The sequence below is a fragment of the Bos javanicus genome, chromosome 16, assembly GCF_032452875.1.
Source record: "Bos javanicus breed banteng chromosome 16, ARS-OSU_banteng_1.0, whole genome shotgun sequence".
Lineage (NCBI taxonomy): Eukaryota > Metazoa > Chordata > Mammalia > Artiodactyla > Bovidae > Bos > Bos javanicus.
This window is the reverse complement of record NC_083883.1, coordinates 7,240,999-7,265,247: the sequence shown is the minus strand read 5'-3', so window position 1 is coordinate 7,265,247 and position 24,249 is coordinate 7,240,999. Positions and strand designations below refer to the sequence as shown.

Sequence of the window (24,249 nt, the reverse complement as noted above, 5' to 3'; positions counted from 1 at the left end):
GTGTGGTAGTTAATTTCATGAATCAACTTGACCAGTTCATAGTGTGCCAAGGTATTTGGTTCAACATTGCTCTGGCTGACTGGGAAATCCCAGATGAGACAGAGAAAAGAAACTAAAAAATGTGTGTATAAATTTACACGTTTGCTGACACCTGAACGGCGTATGCATGGGGCAGAATAAAGGCAATCTGAACTAAGATTTGAATCACTGCCAACAGCGAGTTTGCCTTTTGAGTTGAATCAAATTAACTTCTTGCTAGAACAAGAATATCAATATTGTTAGAGGAGTACAAGAGAATCCAAGGCTTCACCCCATAGCATGATAAACAGAATACAGTACAAAATTACTGAGTATGTGAAGTGGCAGAAAAATGTGACGTATTTTCATGGGAAAAAAACAACATCCAAGAGCTGCTAGCATATAGATGATCAATGTAAAGATGATCTGACAAAGATTAAAGCAGCTCTTGTAATCAGTGAGGTGAAGGAAAATAATGCTTCTAATAATCAGAAAAGAAAATCAGTAGAGTAATAGAAAATATTTAAAAAGTTAGATAGAAAACTAAAATATCTGAAAAATATTCACTGGATGGATCATGAAATAGATGAAAGTTGAGAGGAAAGAGTCAATGAACATGACCACAGATCAGTAGCATTTATCCAATTTGAAAAACAAAGAAAAAAGAAACAGGAAAAGGAACAGAGTTCAGGGACTTTGGGAACAAATGTGAAAACATCTTAAGTAATGTAATTGGATTCCCAGGGAAGAAATAAAAGATAAATTAGAGCAGAAAATTATCTGAAGAAATAATGGTCAGAAATGGCTCAATTTTATGAGACACAAAGTTAGAATTTAAGGAATGCAGCAAATCCCAAACTATGTAAACAAAATGATAACCACACCTAAGAACACTGCAGTCAAACTGTTGAAAACCAAAGATACAGATACTATCTTGGAAGCAGCCAAAGAAAAACAGTCATAAGACCAAAGATTCTCATCAAAATTATGGAAATCAGGTGACAAGGAAATAACAAGCTAAAGTTTAGAATGAGGAGGAAATAACAAACTGTGAAACCAGAATTTTATGTATAGAGAAAAATCCTTCAAAAAGGTGATATAAAGGACTTTTCCAATAATAAAATCTAAGAAAATATATTTGTAGCACTTAGAAAATGATAGACTTTTTTTTTTTACTGTTTTAAGTATGCTTTGCTAATTTATCGATTGGACATTATTTAAGATGACACAAAAGGAAGTCATGAAACTTAAAATAATATTTGTAAATAAATATTTATAGGCGACTGAATAAAGACAAAACATTTATTCGAGAGAGTAAAAAGTTTTGCAGCAAATTGGAGAACAAATCTTTCCTAGAAACACTAGAATGTGTTAGTTTATAAAAAAAATCTTGCTAAAAGTAATTCTTGCATTTAGAATTACAAATGCACAGAAAACAAAGTAAAGACTGCATTACATTAAACTTAAAAGCACCTGAGTAAAATGGCCCATCTTGTTTTGTCTTATAAACTGTAAGATTGGACTACATATATAGGTTTCTATAACGTAAGAGACGAAATTCAATTACAACACAAAGTATCTATAACATATATTATCTACCATTAGTTAGTTTGACTTTATGACTGAATTAAGGAAATGGCAACCCACTCCAGTATTCTTGCTTGGGAAATCCCATGGACAGAGAAGCCTGTCGGGCTATATTCCATAGGCTCTCAAAAGAGTCAAATACAATTGAGCGACTAAACAACAAGGAAACTACAAAATTTCATTGAAATTACTTGCAACTGATACCTTTAGGGAAGCAGGGTTCAAATTTGATATACACTTATTATACATACAAAAGTAATTCAGAATGTTCTTCAATAAAATGGTGGTGTTTTTAGTGCTAAGTCACGTCACTCTTTTGCAACCCCGTGGACGGGAGCCCGTCAAGCTCCTCTGTCCAACGGATTTTCCAGGCAAGAATACTGGAGTGGGTTGCCATTTCCTTCTCCAGGGATCTTTCTGACCCAAGGAGAAAACCCATGTCTCCTACATTGGCAAGAAGATTCTTTACCACCAGGGAAGCCCTCTAAAATAAAATAGTTGAAAACAAAACATATAACCAAAACCCCTAAGATACAATAAATTTAAAATATGTTGCTGCCCTTTTAGACTAACAGGTTACTAGAAAGCAAATGATCAAGCCACTGTGTTTTAATCAAATACCTATAGGTTCAGCCGGAGAAGACAATGGCACCCCACTCCAGTACTCTTGCCTGGAAAATCCCATGGACGGAGGAGCCTGGTACGCTGCAGTCCATGGGGTCGCTAAGAGTTGGACACGACTGAGCGACTTCACTTTCACTTTTCACTTTCATGCATTGGAGAAGGAAATGGCAACCCACTCCAGTGTTCTTGCCTGGAGAATCCCAGGGACAGGGGAGCCTGGTAGGCTACCATCTGTGGGGTCACACAGAGTCGGACACGACTGAAATGACTTAGCATAGCATAGCATAGGCTCAGCAATAACTCAGTCTTCAAAAATAATCTGCATCAGAGGAAAGATTTATTAAAGGAGCCTCAGCTTAGCATTCTGGACCTTGGTATCAAAACTCAGAGGACTGTTAGTATAATTTTATCTTCCTGCCATTTTTAAACAGAAAAGTTTTACATTATGTATGGGGCCCATTAAAGAGGAAAACCACAGGCTCAAGATGGTATCACTTGGTGATGTGCTAAAGCCCATCACGCCAACCCTAGATTTAATACCTAACCAGACAGCACTTATGACCTTCACCAGAAGTGTAATCTTAATCAAACAGTTTGGGATTTCCTGGTCAGCAGCAATGAGGTAAGACATCTCTTGGGCCCTGCTCCTACCCCCACAGGAAGAGGAGGTAATCTGCAAGGTAAGATCTTTGCTTCTGGATCAAAATATTCCTCTCTTTCCTTTGCTAATGAGTTTCTGGATCCACTCCCCTTTCTATAAATTCCTTCATTTTTTCTATCACGCATCAGAGCTCCCTTCTAGTTGCTGCTGCTGCTGCTGCTGCTAAGTCGCTTCAGTCGTGTCCGACTCTGTGCGACTGCATAGACGGCAGCCCACCAGGCTCCCCCATCCCTGGGATTCTCCAGGCAAGAACACTGGAGTGGGTTGCCATTTCCTTCTCCAATGCATGAAAGTGAAAAAATAAAGTGAAGTCGATCAGCCGTGTCTGACTCCCAGCGACCCCATGGACTGCAGCCCACCAGGCCCCTCCGTCCATGGGATTTTCCAGGCAAGAGTACTGGAGTGGGGTGCCATTGCTTTCTCCGCTTCTAGTTGCTAGATTGATGCTTTCTGATTCATGAATCACCTATCAAAGCCAATTAAATCTTCAAATGTGCTGGGTTGTATTTTGTTTTTTGATGGACCAAAACATTATCCTGGATTCCAGTTTTAAGGTTATTTGTACTCCCCTGATCTTGACAATGACTTCTCAGGAACTGTAATCCTACTTTGGATTTCTGAGAGTATACTAATTCTCACAGACAAGTACTGGCAAAAACCTGACTGCCTGTGAGAAATTCTAGATACAACGTTATAAGAATGTTACTGGAAACCTGGGGACTGAGCAACAAGGTAACTGGAGTCAATTCACATGCTTACTTTCTCTTTACTTAGAGAGACAGAATCTATTTGGAACTGTTCTTCTCAGAGCTGAAATTCTATATTGTTTTCTAGTGCTTGTTGGTATGAGTGCCAGTCATTTAGCCAAAGCCCTATATCCCTTATGGAGAAGGAAATGGCAACCCACTCCAGTATCCTTGCCTAGAGAATCCTGTGGTCAGAGGAGCCTGGTGGGCTGCTGTCCATAGGGTTGCACAGAGTCAGACATGACTGAAGCGACTTAGCACTACATCCTTTGCTGCTGCTGCTGCTGCTGCTAAGTCGCTTCAGTCACGTCCGACTCTGTGCGACTCTGTGCAGCCCACCAGGCTCCCCCGTCCCTGGGATTCTCCAGGCAAGAACACTGGAGTGGGTTGCCATTTCCTTCTCCAATGCATGAAAGTGAAAAGTGAAAGTGAAGTCGCTCAGTTGTGTCTGACTCCCAGCGACCCCATGGACTGCAGCGTACCAGGATCCTCCGTCCATGGGATTTTCCAGGCAAGAGTACTGGAGTGGGGTACCATTGCCTTCTCCCACTACATCCCTTAAATGAAACCTTTTCATTATTTAAGTCCTCTCCCAAGTTCTGGGGAAATCACAGGCGGTGCTAGTGGTAAAGAATTTGCCGGCAATGCAGGAGACGTAAGATATGCAGGTTCACTTCCAGAGTCAGGAAAATCCCCTGGAGTAGGAAGTGGCAAACCACTCCAGTATTCTTGCCTGGAGAATCCCCAGAGGAGCCTGGTGGGCTATAGACCATGGGACTGCAAAGAGTCGGACACAACTGAATGACTAAGCACACACCCCTTAACACCAAATCCAACTAGAGACTGTAATCCTCTTGAGTGTCTCTCATCTATTTATTCATTTTAAACAGTTATGTCCATATGTCTCAAAATTTCATAAAAATCATTGACAAATGTCAAGTGAATAATAATGAATGTGATTCACAAAAAGGATAGGCTCTCTTGAAACTACATAACTGAAGTCCAGTGAAGAATTTGTCAAGAATTTGCCAAAAGGTATTTCTGGTGAGACTAAAATACAAATTATACTAGTGAACCCCAGGAGTCTTAGCAAGTTTAACAGTCATAGCTTAGAATTCTATGATTTTATAAATTGGTAAGACAGATAATTTTGAAAACAGGTTAACCTCTGGATTGAATAAACAGCAAAATAAAACTGAAAAAACCATCTAAAGAATATAACTAGGGAATAAAATAATTGAATGATAAAGTGCTAAAGTGTTTTACTGTCCCAAATGAATCTGCTTAAAACAAAACAAACTTAAAAAAAAAAAAAACTTAAATTGTGAACAGTAGCAGAATATGCTACCCAAAATATGCCTTTTTAGCATAAGGATTATTTTGAGCTGATTATTTTGGAGAAAAAGCAGATACAGGAGGAGTTCTGAAATCAGAGTACAATTCATCCTTTTGTAAGGGAAATTTATATTCAAAAGGGAAATCTTCATTTGTAAGGATATCTTTCTCTTTGTACCAAGAAGGAAGATTACAAATCACAAGAAACTTGATCAGTAGAGAAGGCACCAGACTTAAATCTGCATAATAAGCTTATTGTACTTTTCTGTATAACTACCCAGAATTAGCCTTCCTTCTACCAACCCCTTTCTTTTGTTTCTAGCTGAAGACAATATTTGAGGTGGTGACTTGGGCATTTGGGGGTGCAGGGGTGGGTTTACTCAGTTTTCCTAGGTATCTTCCATGTGGACAAGAGGTACACATGCTATTAAATTTCTGTTTGTTTTGCTCGTGTTAAGCTGTCTTTCATTACAGGTGTTCTCAGTCACAGGGTAGAATTTTAGAGGAAAATTATTTTTCTTCCCCTGAAATCCCAAATATTTTATTTCAGCTCTTTTTTCATATTGTCTGAAAGGGTCATACAGGGAAATTACTGAGTGCTCAATGATTATTTGCATTCGATTCTAAGATTTCAAATATTCCAAAATGCATGTAATAATCAGAAAAAAAATACCTTTCACATTTAGGAAGAATCTAATAGTGTGCTCTCAGATTAATTCTTTTTGAGTTACAAAAACTCAGGTCTCTGGAGTTGGATGACCAAGATGACCTTAAAGTTTCCCCCATGCTTGACTTTCTGACAGGTTTCTTCAAAACTGTAGACCCCTGACCTCTCTTTTCTTAGAGTATTTACTTTTGAAAAATTTCAATTATATATTCTTTGTCTGTCCCTTCGAGATGTAAATCTTCTCCCTGGCCTCTTAGCAGTTTTACAACAGAGAAAAGTCTTTCTCAAGGACTATCTCTTTGAAATGTGATCATCAAAGGTGAAATTTTCCCCATCTCCAGTCTCTGTGGGCAGAAGGGAGCCTAACTTTCATACAGAACAGTTAGCAAATGATGACCTAATCACACTGACCAAGCTCCCCAACCCAGTACATCAAACTCCTCCAGTCTTTTGATTCAAAGGAGTTGAATTCAATCTCTCCCCCAGGCTTTAGTAGTCTTCCTTTCATGTTCAACTCTCTCTAGTACAATTTTTCTTTGACACTGAGCAGGGTATAAACATAAGTCTGTGAACTACTAACCCTATACTCTTAAGAAGGTTAGATAAAATAGCTAACCTGAGCCTTGGTTTATTAATTGACAAATTGAAGCTAGTAAGAACCTCCTTGCAGGATTGTTGTGAGAAATATATCACATGTATGCATAAATGTATGTAAGAGGTCTCTAATCTGTAAATGATATTTAGTGATGGCTAATCAACAAGAAAACTAAGAAAACTAACATCATGGCATCTGGTCCCATCACTTCCTGGCAAATAGTGAGGAAACAATAGAAACAGTGACAGACTTTATTTTGGGGGCTCCAAAATCACTGCAGAGGGTGACTTCAGCCATGAAATTAAAAGATGCTTACTCTTGGAAGAAAAGTTATGGCCAACCTAGACAACATATTAAAAAGCAGAAACATTATTTTGCCAACAAAGGTCCATCTAGTCAAGGCTATGGTTTTTCCAGTAGTCAGGTATGGATATGAGAACTACATTATAAAGAAAGCTGAGCTCTGAAGAATTGATGCTTTTGAGCTGTAGTGTTGGAAAGACTCTTGAGAGTCCCTTGGACTGCAAGGAGATCCAACCAGTCCATCCTAAAGGAGATCAGTCCTGGGTGTTCATTGATAGGACTCATGTTGAAGCTGAAACTCCAATACTTTGGCCACCTGATGTGAAGAACTGACTCATTTGAAAAGACCCTGATGCTGGGAAAGATTGAGGGCAGGAGGAGAAGGGGACAACAGAGGATGAGATGGTTGGATGGCATCACTGACTCAATGGACATGGGTTTTGTTAGATTCCGGGAGTTGGTTAGTGATGTACAGGGAGTCCTGGCGTGCTGTCACAAAGAGCTGGACATGACTGAACGACTGAACTGAACTGAATCAATGAGAGGATTATAATGTAGTTCTTTTTCCCTTTTATTTTTAATAAGTCTAAAAATCAATACTGTCAAAAAAAAAAAAAACAATAAAGCTAAAAGAGCAAAGCAAACACTATAAGTTTTTTCAGAATAAGTAAAAATTCACATGCCTAGTTCAGCTAAGCAAATCAAATTCTTTCACCACAGCAAAGAAAGGTTAAAGCGAAAATGAAACTTAGTCACTCAATCATGTCCAACTCTTTGTGATCCCATGGACTGTAGCCCACCAGGCTCCTCTGTCCATGGGATTCTCCAGGCAAAAATTCTGGAGTGGGTTTCCCTTTCCTTCTCCAGGGGATCTTCCCAACTCAGGGATCAAAACCAGGTCACCTGCATTGCGGGCAGACTGAGCCACCAGGGAAGCCTTAAAAGAAAGACTATCCAGAAGCTAAATTAATTATGCTTTCTGCATTATAATGACTCAGAGAAACACTTAGCTTTGAACAGATGTTTAAATTAAGAGCACATCTACTGATAGAGTGAACAAGATGTTCAAAATTCAAGTGCCTGAAACTTTTTTTCTCTGTTTCATGAACCAATTTTATTTTTAAGACACACATAATTTTTGTTAATAATTTCCTAATCCTTTTTTATTTTTAAATTCCTGAGAGATATCTCAGCATTTAATCAATGATTTTTAAAATATATTTTTTCTACACCTTACAAATCTTTTTTTTTTTCAATTGAAAGCTTAAGGGCTTGCATGGTGGCTCAGACTCAACAGTAAAGAATTCACCTGCAATGCAGGAGATACAGGTTTGATCCCTGGGTTAGAAGATCTCCTGGAGGAGGGTATGGCAACCCACTCTAGTATTATTGCCTAGAGAATTCCATGGACAGAGGAGTCTGGCGGGCTACAGTCCATGTGTTCACAAAGACTGGGACATGACTGAAACAGAGTCAGGGACCAGGAGAACAGATTGGTTGTCAAGGGGGAGAGGGGTGAGGGACTGAGTGAGAGAGCATTGGATTGGGACTTTGGGGTTAGCAGGTATAAACTGCTAAGACAGATGAAGAACAAGGTCCTACTCTATAGCACAGGGAACTATGTTCAAAATCCTGTGACAAATTATAATGGAAAATAATACTAAACAGAATATATATGTGTGTGTGTGTGTGTGTGTGCGTGTGTGTGTATGCTGTTTAGATGTTCAATTGTGCCCAATTCTTTGCAACCCCAGAGACTGTAGCCCACCAGACACCTCTATCCATGGGATTTGCCAAGCAAGAATACTGGAGGGTGTTGTCATTTCCTCCTCCAGGGGATCTTCCTGACCCAGGGATCAAATCTGGGTCATCCGCATTGGCAGGCAGATTCTTTACCACTGAGTCATCATATATATATATATATATATATATATATATATATATAGCTGAATCATTTTGCTGTTTAACAGTAATTAACACAACATTGTAATTCAAATATACTTCAATAATAAAAAAACCTGAAAACAAATTTTCCCACTTAAACAGAGAAAACTTTCCTCAGTCAGACATTACCCAAAGTTCCTGCTATATTTCTCAGCTCCCACTTAGAAAAACCACTTTTAAAGACTATAATTGCTGAATCCACTTCCTCTTTGATATTCAAATTTATACTTCTATTGTAATAAAAGAAGGTAAAGGTATGAATCTCTCTTTATGCACTACTTGAGCTGCATCCTACAAATTTTGAAATGTTGCATTTTTAAAGAGGTCAAATTTTTAAAGTTTTTTTCATTTTTTGGCCATGCCACCCAACATGTGGGATCGTAGTTTCTGGAGTAGGAATCAAACCACAGTGCTCTGCAGTGGAACTACAAAGTCTTAACAACTGAACCACCAGTGAAGTTCATTGTTGCATTTTTCATCACAGTTCTAATTAAAATTTTTCTAATTCTCTTTGTTATTTCATATTTTACCCATGGGTTATTTAGAAATGTATCATTTAATTTTCATATGTGTGGGTATTCTCTGTCAACGTTTATTATTGTTTTCTAGTTAAGTTCTGCTATGAAGAGAAGAGGTGGCAAGAATACACAGAAGAATTATACAAAAAAGATCTTAATGACCCAGATAATCATGATGGTGTGGTCACTCACTTAGGGCCAGACATCCTGGAAAGTGAAGTTAAGTGGGCCTTAGGAAACATCACTATGAACAAAGCTAGTGGAGGTGATGGAATTCCAGTTGAGCTATTACAAATCCTAAAAGATGATGCTGTGAAAGTGCTCACTTCATATGTCAGCAAATTTGGAAAACTCAGCAGTGGCCACAGGACTGGAAAACGTCAGTTTTCATTCCAATTCCAAAGAAAAACAATGCCAAAGAATGCTCAAACTACTGCACAACTGCACTCATCTCACACACTGGCAAAGTAATGCTGAAAATTCTACAAGGCAGGCTTCAATAGTACATGAACCATGAACTTCCAGATGTTCTAGTAGGATTTAGAAAAGGCAGAGAAACCAGAGGTCAAATTGCCAGCATCATAGAAAAAGTAAGAGAGTTCCAGAAAAACATCTACTTCTGCTTTATTGATTATGCTAAAGCCTTTGACTGTGTGGATCACAACAAATTGTGGAAAATTCTGAAAGAGACGGGAATACCAGACCACCTGACCTGCCTCCTGAGAAATCTGCATGCAGGTCAAGAAGCAACAGTTAATACTGAACATGGAACAATGGACTGGTTCCAAATCGGGAAAGGAGTACGTCAAGTCTGTATATTGTCACCCTGCTTATTTAACTTATATGCAGAGTACATCATGCGAAATGTTGGGCTGGATGAAGAACAAGCTGGAATCAAGATTGCCAGGAGAAATATCAATAACCTCAGATATGCAGATGACACTACTCTGATGGCAGAAAGCAAAGAAGAACTAAGGAGCCTCTTGATGAAAGTGAAAGAGAAGAGTGAAAAAATTGGTTTAAAGCTCAACATTCAGAAAACTAAGATCGTGACATCTGGTCCCATCACTTCATGGCAAATAGATGGGGAGACCATGGAAACAGTGAGAGACTTTATTTTCTTGAGCTCCAAAATCACTGCAGATGGTGACTACAGTCATGAAATTAAAAGATGCTTACTCCTTGGAAGAAAAGCTATGGCCAACCTAGACAGTATATTAAACAGCAGAGACACTATTTTGCCAACAAAGGTCCGTCTAGTCAAAGCTTTGGTTTTTCCAGTAGTCATGTATGGATGTGAGAGTTGGACAACAGAGAAAGCTGAGCACCGAAGAATTGATGCTTTTGAACTGTGGTATTGGAGAAGACTCTTGAGAGTCCTTTGGACTGCAGGGAGATCCAACCAGTCCATCCTAAAGGAAATTAGTCCTGAATATTCATTGGATGGACTGATGAAGCTGAAACTTGAATCCTTTGGTCACCTGATGTAAAGAACTGACTCACTGGAAAAGACCCTGATGCTAGGAAAGACTGAAGGCAGGAGAAGGGGATGACAGAGGATGAGATGGTTGGATGGCATTACTGACTCAATGGACATGAGTTTGAGTAAACTCCGGAGTTTACTCACATTTATAGGGAGGCCTGACATGCTGCAGTCCATGGGGTTGCAAGAGTTGGACGTAAGTAAGCAACTGAACTGAATTATTGATCAGAGAACATATTCTGTAATTTTTTTTTAAATCCAATTATCTGTCTTGACATTTCTTTTGTGATCTAGCCTATGATCCATCTCTGAGTGTTCTATATGCACCTGAAAGGAATACATATTCTGCAGTTGAGTGTAATGCTATGTATGTTGATTAGATCTGCTTGATTTAAATGAGCTCAAGTTTTTACAAGCTGAATGATTTTCTTTCTATTAGTTCTATTAATTACTGAGAGAGGAATATTGAAATGTGTAACAATAACTGTCCTTTTTTATGCTTCCTTCCAGCTCTATTATTTCATACTTGATAAGTTTTGAGGTTTCATTTTAAGGTGCATACACACTTAGCAGTGTTGTGTCTTCTTCATTCACTGATTCTCTAATAAATATAAAATATTTCTCTTTACCTCTGTTAAAAGTTCCTGCCCTTGAGGTCTTCTTCATCTGTCTTACATAGCCATTCCAGCTTTTGTATGACTAGCTGTGCACACAGTATATCTTTTTATCCTCCTATTTTTAATCTGTTAATAATCATACATTTCCATTTTGAGTGTAATTGCTGTGACAATACTTCCTTTGGTATTCCTTTTACTTCTTCAATATGAAGATCCCTGCCATTCAGTGGTGAGTCTAGTCCATTCATAATTTACAGTTACTAATATGCTTTGGTTTAAATTTACTATAGCACTGTTTTCTATTTGTCTCATTTGATCTTTGTTCTTTTTTTTACCTTTTTGGATTAAGTAAATATTTTTAGTATATCACTTTGTCTTCTATTTTATCCTTATCTATGGTCATTCTAAGTTTTATAATATTAATCTCTATCAAACTCTTCATTCAAATAATATTCAAAGCACAAGAATCTTATGTTAGTATATTTCCACTATTCCTTTCAATCTTTGTCATATTATTGCTATCCACTTCACTTCTAATTGGAGAAGGAAATAGCAACCCACTCCAGTATTCTTGCCTGGACAATTCCATGGACACAGAGCCTGGTGGGTTATATCCATGGAGTCGCAAAGAGTTGGACATGACTGAGTGACTTTACTTTCTTTCTTTCTTTCCACTTCTGTGTTTGTTACAAGTGATTTGCTTTGATTTTTGCTTTAAAGAATAAATTATATTTAAAAAATTAAAGTCATTTATATTTATGTACATATTTACCATTTTTGCTGTCTTTATTTCTTATTATATATAAATCTAAGTTCTCAAAAGACATCATTTCTTTTCATTGAAGAACTTAAAAAAAATGGAGGTCTATTGTTTGTAGGTTTTAGTTGTATAAAAATATTTTTATTATGCCTTTCCTTTAGTGAGATATTTTTACGGGAAATGAAATAGCACAGACAACTTTTTAAAGCAGTCTTAAACAGTTGTCCAGTTGTCTTCTATCGAAATTGTTTATTCTTCTGTATGTAATGTGTCTTATTTTATAGCTACAGTTCAGTTTACCTTATTGATTTTCAGAAATTTATTACAAGCATCAATCCAGCTTTTAAGATAATTATACTTTAGATTTGTTTGGTGAATATGTGGTTTTATAATTTTTATCACAATTGTAATAATTTCACCCACTTTATCTTTATTTGTTTTCTGCCCAGAAGGGGAAACTTGCTGTCCTAATCTTCAACTACATTGGGGTACGCTGATTTCATCTTTTTCTATCAGCAAACCTCCCTTCTCACACTTGAGAGTCTTCTGCTCAGCTGTTATCCTAGGATGTGCTTTGACCATACCATGGGAATTCCCATTCCTCCCCTGAGCTGTTTTTATCCTCACTCACTCCCTGCTGCTGCTGCTAAGTCACTTCAGTCATGTCCGACTCTGTGCGACCCCATAGATGGCAGTCCACTAGGCTCCTCTGTCCCTGGGATTCTCCAGGCAAGAACACTGGAGTAGGTCGCCATTTCCTTCTCCAATGCATGAAAGTGAAAAGTGAAAGTGAAGTCGCTCAGTCATGCCCGAGTCTTAGCAACCCCATGGACTGCAGCCTACCAGGCTCCTCCATCCTTGGGATTTTCCAGTCAAGAGTACTGGAGTGGGGTGCCATTGCCCTCTCCGCACTCACTCCCTAGTTGGAGTAAAACACAGCTCCCAACAGCTTCCTGACAACTGTGCAATTTTGAAAACCTTTAACATCTATAAATATATTTCTATCTATCTGAAGTTTTGCCAGGATAGAGAATTCCATCTGGAAACATATTTTCCCCTCAGAATTTTGAAAGCCTTGCCCCATTGTCTTCTGGCTTCTGGTATTATTGCTAAGTCTGAAGCATTCTGATTCTCCATCCTTGGGCTGAGTGCTTTCTTCCTGACTTCCCTGATGGCTCAGGTGGTAAAAATTCTGCGTTCAATGCAGGAGTTGATCCCTGGGTCAGGAAGATGCCCTGGAGAAAGGAGTGGCTACCCACTCCAGTATTCTTGCCTAGAGAATCTCATGAACAAAGGAGTCTGGCAGGCTACATTCCATGGGGTCCCAAAGAATCAGACACGACTGGGTGACTAAGCACACACACGGGTTGAGTGTTTCCTTCTTGACTCTATCTTTTCTTAATTTCGTTCTGAATTTCTCTGGCAAGCATGTCTTTTTTAGTCATTAATCTGAAATAAGTGGGCCCTCTCAACAATTCCATTCTGAGAAATTTGATTGTTTTAATTCTGTTTTTTATATCTTTGATAATAATTTCCCCCACTTTTTTCCAGACCCTGTTCTGAAATTCTTACCATATGGATATTGTTTCTTCCTGAACACTCCTTTAATTTTCTCTTATTTGACTCTCCTTCTCCATTATTTGGTTTTATTATTCATTTTATTATTCTTCATTTTTTCAATGTCTTTAGATTTATCTTCTGAATATTTTATTTAATTTTTTCATTTGTTACCTACATTTAATTTTCATAAGCTCTTCTTGGTTTACCAGATGTTCTTGCTTTTTTTTCAATTTGTTTTCTTCTATAGCATACTCTTCTTTTAAACATGTATACTTCTCTCATCTTCTCAACTACTGTATTACTAAAGATGATATTGTATATTTTAAAATTGATTTTTTTCTCCCAGAATCCTATGGTGTCATTTGGTTTTCTCTGAATTCTTCTTTCCTGTATGCTTTTTGCTTGGCTGTTACTTAGTTCCTTCTTTTTCTTGTTAGGAATTTCCTTAAATGTCTAGGGATCACTGTTGTATGAACATATGTAGGAGTGAAGCACTCAGAAGCTCCTTGGGACATGAGTGAACACAGGACCTTATTTTCACGTCATATGTACATACACACACACTTGGAAAGAATGCTTCCTGCCCCATAAGTGTCTACCAACCAGCCTTGCTGCACCAATCAGCCCTTCACCAAGGGGTGCCCTGCTGGATGTTCCTGGATGGGCCCATCCCACCATCTGTACCTCCAAGAGGCCTGAGCTGTTCCCACCATGAGTGGGTAGAGGAAACAGTCTCTTGCATTTCCCATCCCCTAACTGCTTCAGTAACTTACTCTAACCTTCTCTGAAATGATACTGAATCAGAGAATTTCTCTTCTGATGTTTTGTTCCCAGGGGGAATCGTGGGTCACGAGTTTTTGCTGCAGGTTACTTTCCCTCCCTTTATTCCTGGGCAGCCAGAGTGTTTATTTTGGCCAAATTTGCCAACTCCTAGAGTAAATCTCTTGTCCCAGGATGAGGAAAGGGACCAGCAATGACCATGTGAAAGGGTTCAGGGAATCTAATTACTTCTCTTAAAGACTTTTAACCACTGTCCATATATTTAGTCGTATGTATAACCTTACTTGCAGAGGCATCTGATACCTCTATTCCTGTCACTTGAGTCTCCACTGCATAAAGCAGCCTGCTTCTGACTTGTTTCCTCTCCTTTCTCAGCTTAAATGTTACCTTCTTTCTGTCCGTTAAGTCAGCTACCACCCATCCATCTGCTTTGTAGCTTCCACACGTGTATCCGTGTCACCTCATGTACCATCTCGTCTGTCCTGAGTGAAGTCTTTTTATTCACAACCTGTCAATATCCTACAGTGTCAGAAGGAAATGGAATGCAATTGTTGAATTGAAAGCTTTCAAATTCAGCTTGGAAAGGGTATACCAAAATTATATATTTATTTCCTATATTTACTCCCCCTTGTTACATAGCTATAGGAAGACTACAAGTATTTTGAAACTAAGTTACCACTTGAGAGTCCCACGCTTCGCAGCTAAATAATTACAGAAACATAAGGTAGAATATGTTCAATTCCAGTTCATTTATGCAATACAGAGGTTTGGAGCATCTAATGAGCTGACCTAATTAAGAAACTATTGCAATAATGCATAAGTGGACCCAGGAGAGTCATGTCTGAATTAAGACAGTAACTGTTGAAGAAGGAGGGGAGCAAATGAATTTCAAAACATATATATGTTTTAAAGAGAAATATTTTACAAATTTTGCAATCATTCGTCTGGTCTATGGCCATGAATCAGTTTGCTTTTTTGAGGTTTAGTTGCTAGTCAAGTATGACTCTTTTGTGACCACATGGACTATAGCCTGCCAGGCTCCTTTGTCCATGGGATTTCCCAGACAAGAATACTGCAGAATGACAGTTGCCAAAATGGGTTGCCATTTCCTTTTCCAGGGGGATCTTCTAGACCAGGGATTGAACCTGCATCTACTGCACTGGCAGGTAGATTCTTTATCACTGAGCCACTTGGGAAGACAGTTTGCTCAGGCTGCGGTAACAAACAACCACAAACTTGGTGGCTTAATGAAAATGTATTGTCTCGACATTCTGAAGGTCAGAGCTCAAAAGCAAGATGTTCGTAAGGCTGGTTCCTCCAGAGAGCTGTGCGGGAAGCCTCTCTCCCAGCTTACAGAAGGCTGTCTTCACATACACATGGCATTCGTTATTCATCTGTCACCACATTTCCTCATTTTTCAAGGACACAGCTCAAACAGGAGTAAGGCCTACTGTAATAAACTCATTATAACTTGATTATATCTATTAAGACTTTATCACCAAGTAAATTCGCCACATGAGCAGCGGATGTGTGGTGCAGGAGCGGCCAAGAGAAGATACCCCACGTCCAAGGTCAGGAGCAGTGACAGAGAGGAGATACCCCAAGTCCAAGGTAAGAGAAACCCAAGTAGGACAGTAGGCACTGAGAGAGGGCATCAGAGGGCAGAGAGACTGAAACCACAATCACAGAAAACTAGCCAATCTGATCACATGGACCATAGCATTGTCTAACTCAATGAAATTAAGCCATGCTGTGTGGGGCCACCCAAGATGGTTGGGTCATGGTGGAGAGGTCTGACAGAACGTGGTCCACTGGAGAAGGGAATGGCAAACCACTTCAGTATTCTTGCCTTGATAACCCCATGAACAGTATGAAAAGACAAAAAGATAGGACACTGAAAGATTAACTCCCCAGGTCGGTAGGTGCCCAATATGCTAATGGAGATTAGTAGAGAAATAACTCCAGAAAGAATGAAGGGATGGAGCCAAAGCAAAAACAACACCCAGCTGTGGATGTAACTGGTGATAGAAGCAAGGTCCAATGCTGTAAAGAGCAATATTGCATAGGAACCTGGAATGTTAGGTCCATGAATCAAGGCAAATTGGAAGTGGTCAAACAGGAGATGGCAAGAGTGAACGTCTACATTCCAGGAATCAGCTAACTAAAATGGACTGTAATGGGTAAATTTAACTCAGATGACCATTATATCTACTACTGTGGGCAGGAATCCCTTAGAAGAAATGGAGTAGCCATCATACTCAACAAAAAAGCCCAAAAAGCAGTACTTGGATGCAATCTCAAAAATGACAGAATGATCTCTGTTCATTTCCAAGGCAAACCATTCAATATCACAGTAATCCAAGTCTATGCCCCAACTAGTAATGCTGAGGAAGCTGAAGTTGAATGGTTCTATGAAGACATACAAAACCTTTTAGAACTAACACCCAAAAAAGATGTCCTTTTCATTATAGGGAACTGGAATGCAAAAGTAGGAAGTCAAGAAACACCTAGAGTAACAGGCAAATTTGGCCTTGGAATACAGAATGAAGCAGGGCAAAGGCTAATAAGAGTTTTGCCAAGAAAAAGACTGGTGATAGCAAACACGGTCTTCCAACAACACAAGAGAAGGCTCTACACATGGACATCACCAGATGGCCAACAACAAAACCAGATTGATTATATTCTTTGCAGCCAAAGATGGAGAAGCTCTATACATTGAGCAAAATAAGACCAGGAACTTACTGTGGCTCAGATCATGAACTACTTATTGCCCAATTCAGCATTAAGTTGAAGAAAGTGGGGGAAACCACTAGACCAATCAGGTATGACCTAAATCAAATCCCTTATGATTATACAGTGGAAGTGAGAAATAGATTCAAGGGACTAGATCTGATAGACAGAGTGCCTGAAGAACTATAGACAGAGGTTTGTGACACAGGAGACAGGGATCAAGACCATCTCCAAGAAAAAGACATGCAAAAAAGCAAAGTGGCTGTCTGAGGAGGCCTTACAAATAGCTGAGAAAAGAAGAGAAGCAAAAGGCAAAGGAGAAAAGGAAAAATAAACCCATTTGAATGCAGAGTTCCAAAGGATAGCAAGGAGAGATAAGAAGGCCTTCCTCTGCGATCAACGCAAAGAAATAGAAAAAAACAATAGAATAAGAAAGACTAAAGATCTCTTCAAGACAATTAGAGATACCAAGGTAGGATTCCATGCAAAGATGGGTTCAATAAAGGACAGAAATAGTATGGACCTAACAGAAGCAGAAGATATTAATAAGGTTGGCAAGAATACACAGAAGAACTGTACAAAAAAGATTTTCACGATCCAGATAATCAAGATGGTGTGATCCCTCACCTAGAGCCAGACATCCTGGAATGTGAGGTCAAGTAGGCCTTAGAAAGCATCATTACAAACAAAGCTAGTGGAGGTGATTGAATTACAGTTGAGCTATTTCAAATCCTAAAAGATGATGCTGTGAAAGTGCTGCACTCAATATGCCAGCAAATTTGGAAAACTCAGCAGTGGCCACAGGACTGGAAAACGTCAGTTTTCATTCCAATCTCAACGAAAGGCAAGGCCAAAGAATGTTCAAACTACTGAACAATTGCACTCATCTCACACTCTAATAAAGTAATGTTCAAAATTCTCAAGCCAGGCTTCAGCAATACGTGAACCATGAATTCCAGATGTTCAAGCTGGATTTAGAAAAGGCAGAGGAACCAGAGATCAAATTGCCAACATCCGATGGATCATTGAAAAAGCAAGAGAGTTCCAGAGAAACATCTATTTCTGCTTTATTGACTATGCCAAAGCCTTTGACTGTGTGGATCACAATAAACTGTGGAAAATTCTAAAAGAGATGGGAATACCAGACCACCTGACCTGCCTCTTGAGAAACCTGTATACAGATCAGGAAGCAACGGTTAGAACTGGACATGAAATAACAGGCTGGTTCCAAATAGGAAAAGGAGTACATCAAGGCTGTATATTGTCAACCTCCTTATTTAACTTATATGCAGAGTACATCATGAGAAACGCTGGGCTGGATGAAGCACAAGCTGGAATCAAGATTGCCGGGAGAAATATCAGTAATTTCAGATATGCATATGACACCACCCTTATGACAGAAAGTGAAGAAGAACTAAAGAGCCTTTTGATGAAAGTGAAAGAGGAGAGTGAAAATATTGGATTAAAGCTTAACATTCAGAAAACTAAGATCATGGCATCTGGTCCCATCATGGCAAATAGATAGGGAAATAGTGAAAACATTGGGTAACTTTATGTTGGGGGTCTCCAAAATCACTGCAGATGGTGACTGCAGCCATGGAATTAAAAGACACTTACTCCTTGGAAGGACAGTTTTTACCAACCTAGACAGCATATTAAAAAGCAGAGGCATTACTTTGTCAATAAAGGGCTGTCTAGTTATGGCTATGGTTTGTCCAGTAGTCATGTATGGATGTGAAAGTTGGACTATAAAGAAAGCTGATCGCCAAAGTATTGATGCTTTTGAACTGTGGTGTTGGAGAAGACTCTTGAGAGTCCCTTGGACTGCAAGAAGATCCAACCAGTCCATCCTAAGGGGAGATCAGTCCTGGGTGTTCTTTGGAAGGACTGATGTTGAATCTGAAACTCCAATATTTTGGTCACCTGATGCAAAGGGCTGACTCATTTGAAAAGACCCTGATACTGGGAAAGTTTGTGAGCGGGAGGAGAAGGGGACATCAGAGGATGAGATGGTTGGATGGCATCACCCACTCATTGGACATGAGTTTGTGTGGACTCCGGGAGTTGGTGATGGACAGGGAGACCTCACGTGCTGCGATTCACGGGGTCACAAAGAGTCAGACACGACTGAGTGACTGAACTGAACTGAACTGAAGTTAGTTTAAGGGCCTCCCTGGGTTCTTAGTGGTAAAGAACCCACCTGCCAATGCAGGAGACATAAGAGATGTGGGTTTGTTCTTTGGGTCTGGAAGATCCCCTGGAGGAGGGCATAGCAACCCACTCCAGTATTCTTGCCTGGAGAATCCCATGGAGAGAGGAGCCTGGCGAGCTACCATCCATGGGGTTACAAAGAATCAGACACGATTGAAGTGACTTAGCACACATGAATGCAAGTTAGTTTAAAAAGGAATAAAACGTTTAAGTAAATTAGAGTGAGGACGATGCAAAGCCTACCACATTCAGGACCTGTAGTCCTAAAGTAATGTAACAGATCACACCTATTAGATGGTCCAGAAAAGTGCAAATCATGTCCCTAAAAGACCCACACATGGTTTGTCTTTTCCCCAGTCACTGCAGAAGGCACCACATTTCTCATCTGTCTGTGTACCACAGATATGACTACAGATGGACTCACTAGTTTAAAACACAGGAGTTAATAGGACATCCTCAACATAAAGGAGTAAAGCATTTTTTTAAAGTAGTGAAATTAAAATGCATTTACAGAAAAAAGCTATAAGTTGGTAATTACAAAGTTTGATTGTTAGTTTATTGAATTTTAGACCATAAATGTATCATGGAGATCATATAAGCTGGAGATTACCAAACTGGGAGGTGCATCAAGATCACCTGGTGATCTTTTAAAAATACACGGCTTCCCAGTTCCCACCCTACATATCCTGAATAGGATTTTCACAAATGCATACTTTTTTAGAAATGCTCCAACTGATATTTTGCAGACTGCCTGATCCATATGCCTCGCTTTTAAGTTGAGGAAATTGAGATCATTATAACAAAATCACATAGCATAGAATATATTTAATTAAAAATGATCTAGTTCTGTTTATATATGACTCATTTCATTTTGATCAACAGAAAATCCAGATTAGTAGTAGAAAGTACTTCAAGAATATTTTTGTTGATATAATCGATGCAGCTATTCTTATTTTTTTGGCAAGATAGATTAGAGATTTACTTCAGTAAAATTTTAAGGCCATCCATATTTAATAGTGGTAGACTACAAAAAATAATAAAATCTCATAAGGCAAAAAGAACAATTTACTAAAAGAGATTTTAGAAACTTACAGATGATGTCCTGTCCACTTCACAACGGCTGCTCAGAATAAAACAGGCCTCAGCATCATCCATCCTAAATGCAGACAGAAAAGGAAAATAATCACACATTGACATATCTATGTGCCATCTGAAAAACAGAATTCCAATACTCAGTCCAGGGCATACAAAGTACACATAAACTATGAACATCCTTAAGTTAAATGAAAGTAGGTTTTCTTGCAGATCATGATTATAAACAAAATAATTGTTGACTTGGCTGTATAAGACAGCAGTTCATAATGACAGAAGTTAAAAAAAGTCAAATTTTATTTTCTCTTTTATCATTATATATATATTTTTCATATATATATACTTCTATAAGTTAAGGGAGTTTATAAGCCTTTGTTTTAGATGGATTACTTTTTGACTGCAATGCATCAACAAAACTAAGAGAGAGGATATGAGGCCACTTAGTATTCATAAGCCAAACTCTACTGCACATTTATATTTACTAGAGATGAATCATCATCTTGTTCCAAACCCCTTCCCCTCACGCTAAACTTCTATATTTCTTATATGTAATAATAAACCATAAGCATGCTTCAGTGCTTGGTAAGCAATGTTCTAAAAACATAACATTGTGTATTTTTAAAATGAGCAACTATTTGCCTTTCTGGTTCATTACAGTAGAAAAAATTTTTTCCTCCAACGTATTTTCTATGGATAAAAATGATGAAAGTCTATGAAATTAGACCAAATCAAACAGTTTTGGACAAGTGTGAAGTTGTCATGATTATTAAGACAATTGTATACCATTTTTTATACATCATATTCAACAAAGCAACTCAAACTCATGCAACTGACCTTTGGAAATGGTTTGGAGAATTTTACTCCTTGTCTTGCGTGGGAATTGTGCTGAAGAATGTGTTAGTTAACATTAAATCCCAAATTTCTACATGACATAGGATAAGAAATGAACATAAAAATGGTACCATCTTTCTTAACTCAATTTTCTGAGAATTACCAGCCTGCTGCCTCTCACTCATCCACATTCTCCTTTTTCATACCTATGGAGGAATGTTTCTGGTAAATTTGACTGATTTGGCTAAGAAACAATCATTAATATTATTAATACTAAATGGAGTTGTGCTAATCCTGCCTCAGTCATGCAGTCGTATCCAACTCTTTGAGACTCCATGGACTGTAGCCCACCAGGCTCCTCTGTCTATGGGATATTTCCAGGCAAGAATACTGGAATGGGTTGCCGTTTCCTACTCCAGGGGATCTTCCCAACCCAGGGATTGAACCCACGACTTCTGTGTCTCCTGCATTCGTAAGTGGATTCTTCACCACTATGCTACCTGAGAAGTGCATTAATCCTCGGTATTATCTAGCTAAGATGCCAATAGCTAATCCTAATAGCTTAGATTAATTGATTAGGTAGTCAAAAGGCTTCATTTATCACAGAAATTCATATTGAACATAAAATGGGCATTACTCATTCTTATCAAATGAAGAACTTAATTCATTACAATATATTAAGTATATTTATTATCTATACAGATGAATATAAAGATCCAGATTATATTACTGTTTAAGCAACTATTTCTTTACAGTTCCTGAATAATGAGTATAGATAGCAGATTGTTAGCAAGCACCTAATGCTGTGTTTTACTTGAGGTACTGGGAGACTATGATTTATTCTAGAATTGTCATGTGTATAGTGACAATATATATGAAGTACGCAATCCACTACAGATGCTGATATATTCTCAAAGAAGCTTAATTTTCCAATTATGTACAATTCATTATAGCCTGGTAGTTTCTACTGACTTTTTTTGTTTCACAAATTGTTAAATCATTGAAAAAATTCTCAGCTAAATTGACCTATTATATATAAATCTAACATAATGTTAGAGTTCCTTTTATGAGCTATCTAGTCAACTTTTGCAGGAATAAGCAGCAGAAAGAAGTTTGGGAGTTTTTATCTGTTCTTTTCCATCATCCACACACACACACACACAAAACCCATACACACACAAATACAAGCATACAGAGGACATGTATAAAGAAACACAAAACACACACAAACATATGGAGAACATGCACCAACACACACACCAACACACATACTCAAGCCATCTGGGAAGAATCAAAACAACAAAAAAGAAAAAAATCACTTATGCTATGAAATTCAAGGAAGAGACTTTTAAACCTAACAGAGTCTGTAGGACAACTCAAAGATAAACATGAAGATATATTTAAAAGCTACAAAACAAGAGAAAACATTGAGCGAAGCCACCTCCACTAAGAATCTCTTCTGGCTTCTGAAACTATGGAGGGTGTTTTGCAGAGGCCCTGATTCCTGGAGTCTGCAGTCTAACCAACCACACTCTCACTCTGCTCCCACACTGCAGTGACCCCCCCAAGACCGTGACAAAGCTATAAGACTATGTCATCTTTAATCCAGGGGGATGGCACCTGCACAAGAAGACAGCAACTAAGACCGCTGTCACCCTCCTGATTTCTCCAGTCCCCAAGGACTCTTTCATCTCAGACACCAGGGAACACAAGTATTATCTGCCCAGTATATAATACAAACTCCTTAAAATCTAAACCCTGACTCACACTGCTTTGGCATCTCACATAGTGTTTAGCCCAAGAGTTTTATTTGTCGAATAAAAACAATATCCAGGAATTTGGAGACTACTCTCGCTGAATCTGGATAACTCAGTTCATCTCCCAGCACCCTAAGATGATACCACCCCACCACACTTCTCAATGTGTTGTGTGGACATGGTCTGATGAACAACCCTGCACTGAGAAAGAGGAGCAAATAAGCTGATTTTATATTTTTAATCTTCCTATTTGAAAAAGCAAAGTTTGTTTTCAAAAACACATCTCACAGTAGTGAAACTGCTAAAATTTGGAGGAGAGAAAAGATATTATAACACTACAAGATGGAAAGTGTAAATACTTACTTTGCTCTCAACAGATCCTGGTCTTTAAGGGCCGAACCTTGAAGGTAGATAACTCTTTGTGACCACATTGGAATCTGGAGGATCCTTCGGACCTGCACATCCATTTCAGTAGGACACAAAATCACCACATAATAATCCTACTCAAAACAAAGTGGGCAATGGGATAGAAACAATAATGCTTTGTTTTATACTAGATAGGTAAATAGAATATCTATGAACATTTTGAAATATGATAAAAGAGAAATGAACTCTTACTAATAAATCAAAGTTTGCATTTAAAACTGGGGCATATGTTAAATAACATGAGATGGTAATAAACATAACAGACAAACATACAAAAATCTCATAAATCAGCATGTTCATCCTGACTTTTTTCAATTTACTTAGTATCAAGAAGAAAAGATAAATCAGTGCATACACTCAGCACACATTTCGGCCTATGAAATTTTCAATTTTGACTTCAGGGTGTGAAAGTGTTAGTCACTCAGTCGTGTCCGACTCTTTGATGCCATGGACTGTAGCCTGCCACGCTCCTTTCTCCATGGAATCCTCCAGGCAAGAATGCTGAAGCGAGTTGCCATTCCCTTCTCTGGGGGATCTTCCTGACCAAGGGATTGAACCCAAGTCTCCTGCATTGCAGGCAGGTTTTTGTACAGTCTGAGCCATCAGAGAACCTCCTTAGGATTTCAGATTGATTCTAAAAGATAAACTGCATACCAGCCAGAAGTGCTAAGCGTCAACTTATACTTCAATCTTGTTACTTTTAGAATAAAAAGCTGTTTATATCATTGTTTATATCATTTGGTAATGGCACCCCACTCCAGTATTCTTGCCTGGAAAATCCCATGGATGGAGGAGCCCGGTAGGCTACATTCCGTGGGGTCACAAAGAGTTGGACACCACTGAGCCACTTCACTTCACTTCAACATTATTATGAGTTGATAAAATTGAAAATATTCAGATGAATATCTGAATGGAAAAGGATTCACAAAAATATTGGTAATACTGACAAAGTAAATTAAATTTGAAAGTTTGTGATCAAAATATTTCAAAACAATGGTTGTTTG

The 24,249-nt window shown here is 38.5% G+C and overlaps 1 protein-coding gene across 2 annotated transcripts in view; it reads right to left on the bottom strand.

Annotated features, from left to right (window-relative positions):
- KCNT2 (potassium sodium-activated channel subfamily T member 2) overlaps positions 1–24,249 on the bottom strand; it is a 435,264-nt gene that overhangs the window by 188,022 nt on the left and 222,993 nt on the right. For both annotated transcript variants that reach the window (XM_061382138.1, XM_061382137.1), the window contains exons 11-12: positions 23,183–23,319; positions 20,232–20,295 (exon numbers count right to left, since the gene is read on the bottom strand). In XM_061382138.1, coding sequence (XP_061238122.1) covers positions 20,232–20,295; positions 23,183–23,319 — 201 coding nt within the window. The remainder of the gene's footprint in view (positions 1–20,231; positions 20,296–23,182; positions 23,320–24,249) is intronic.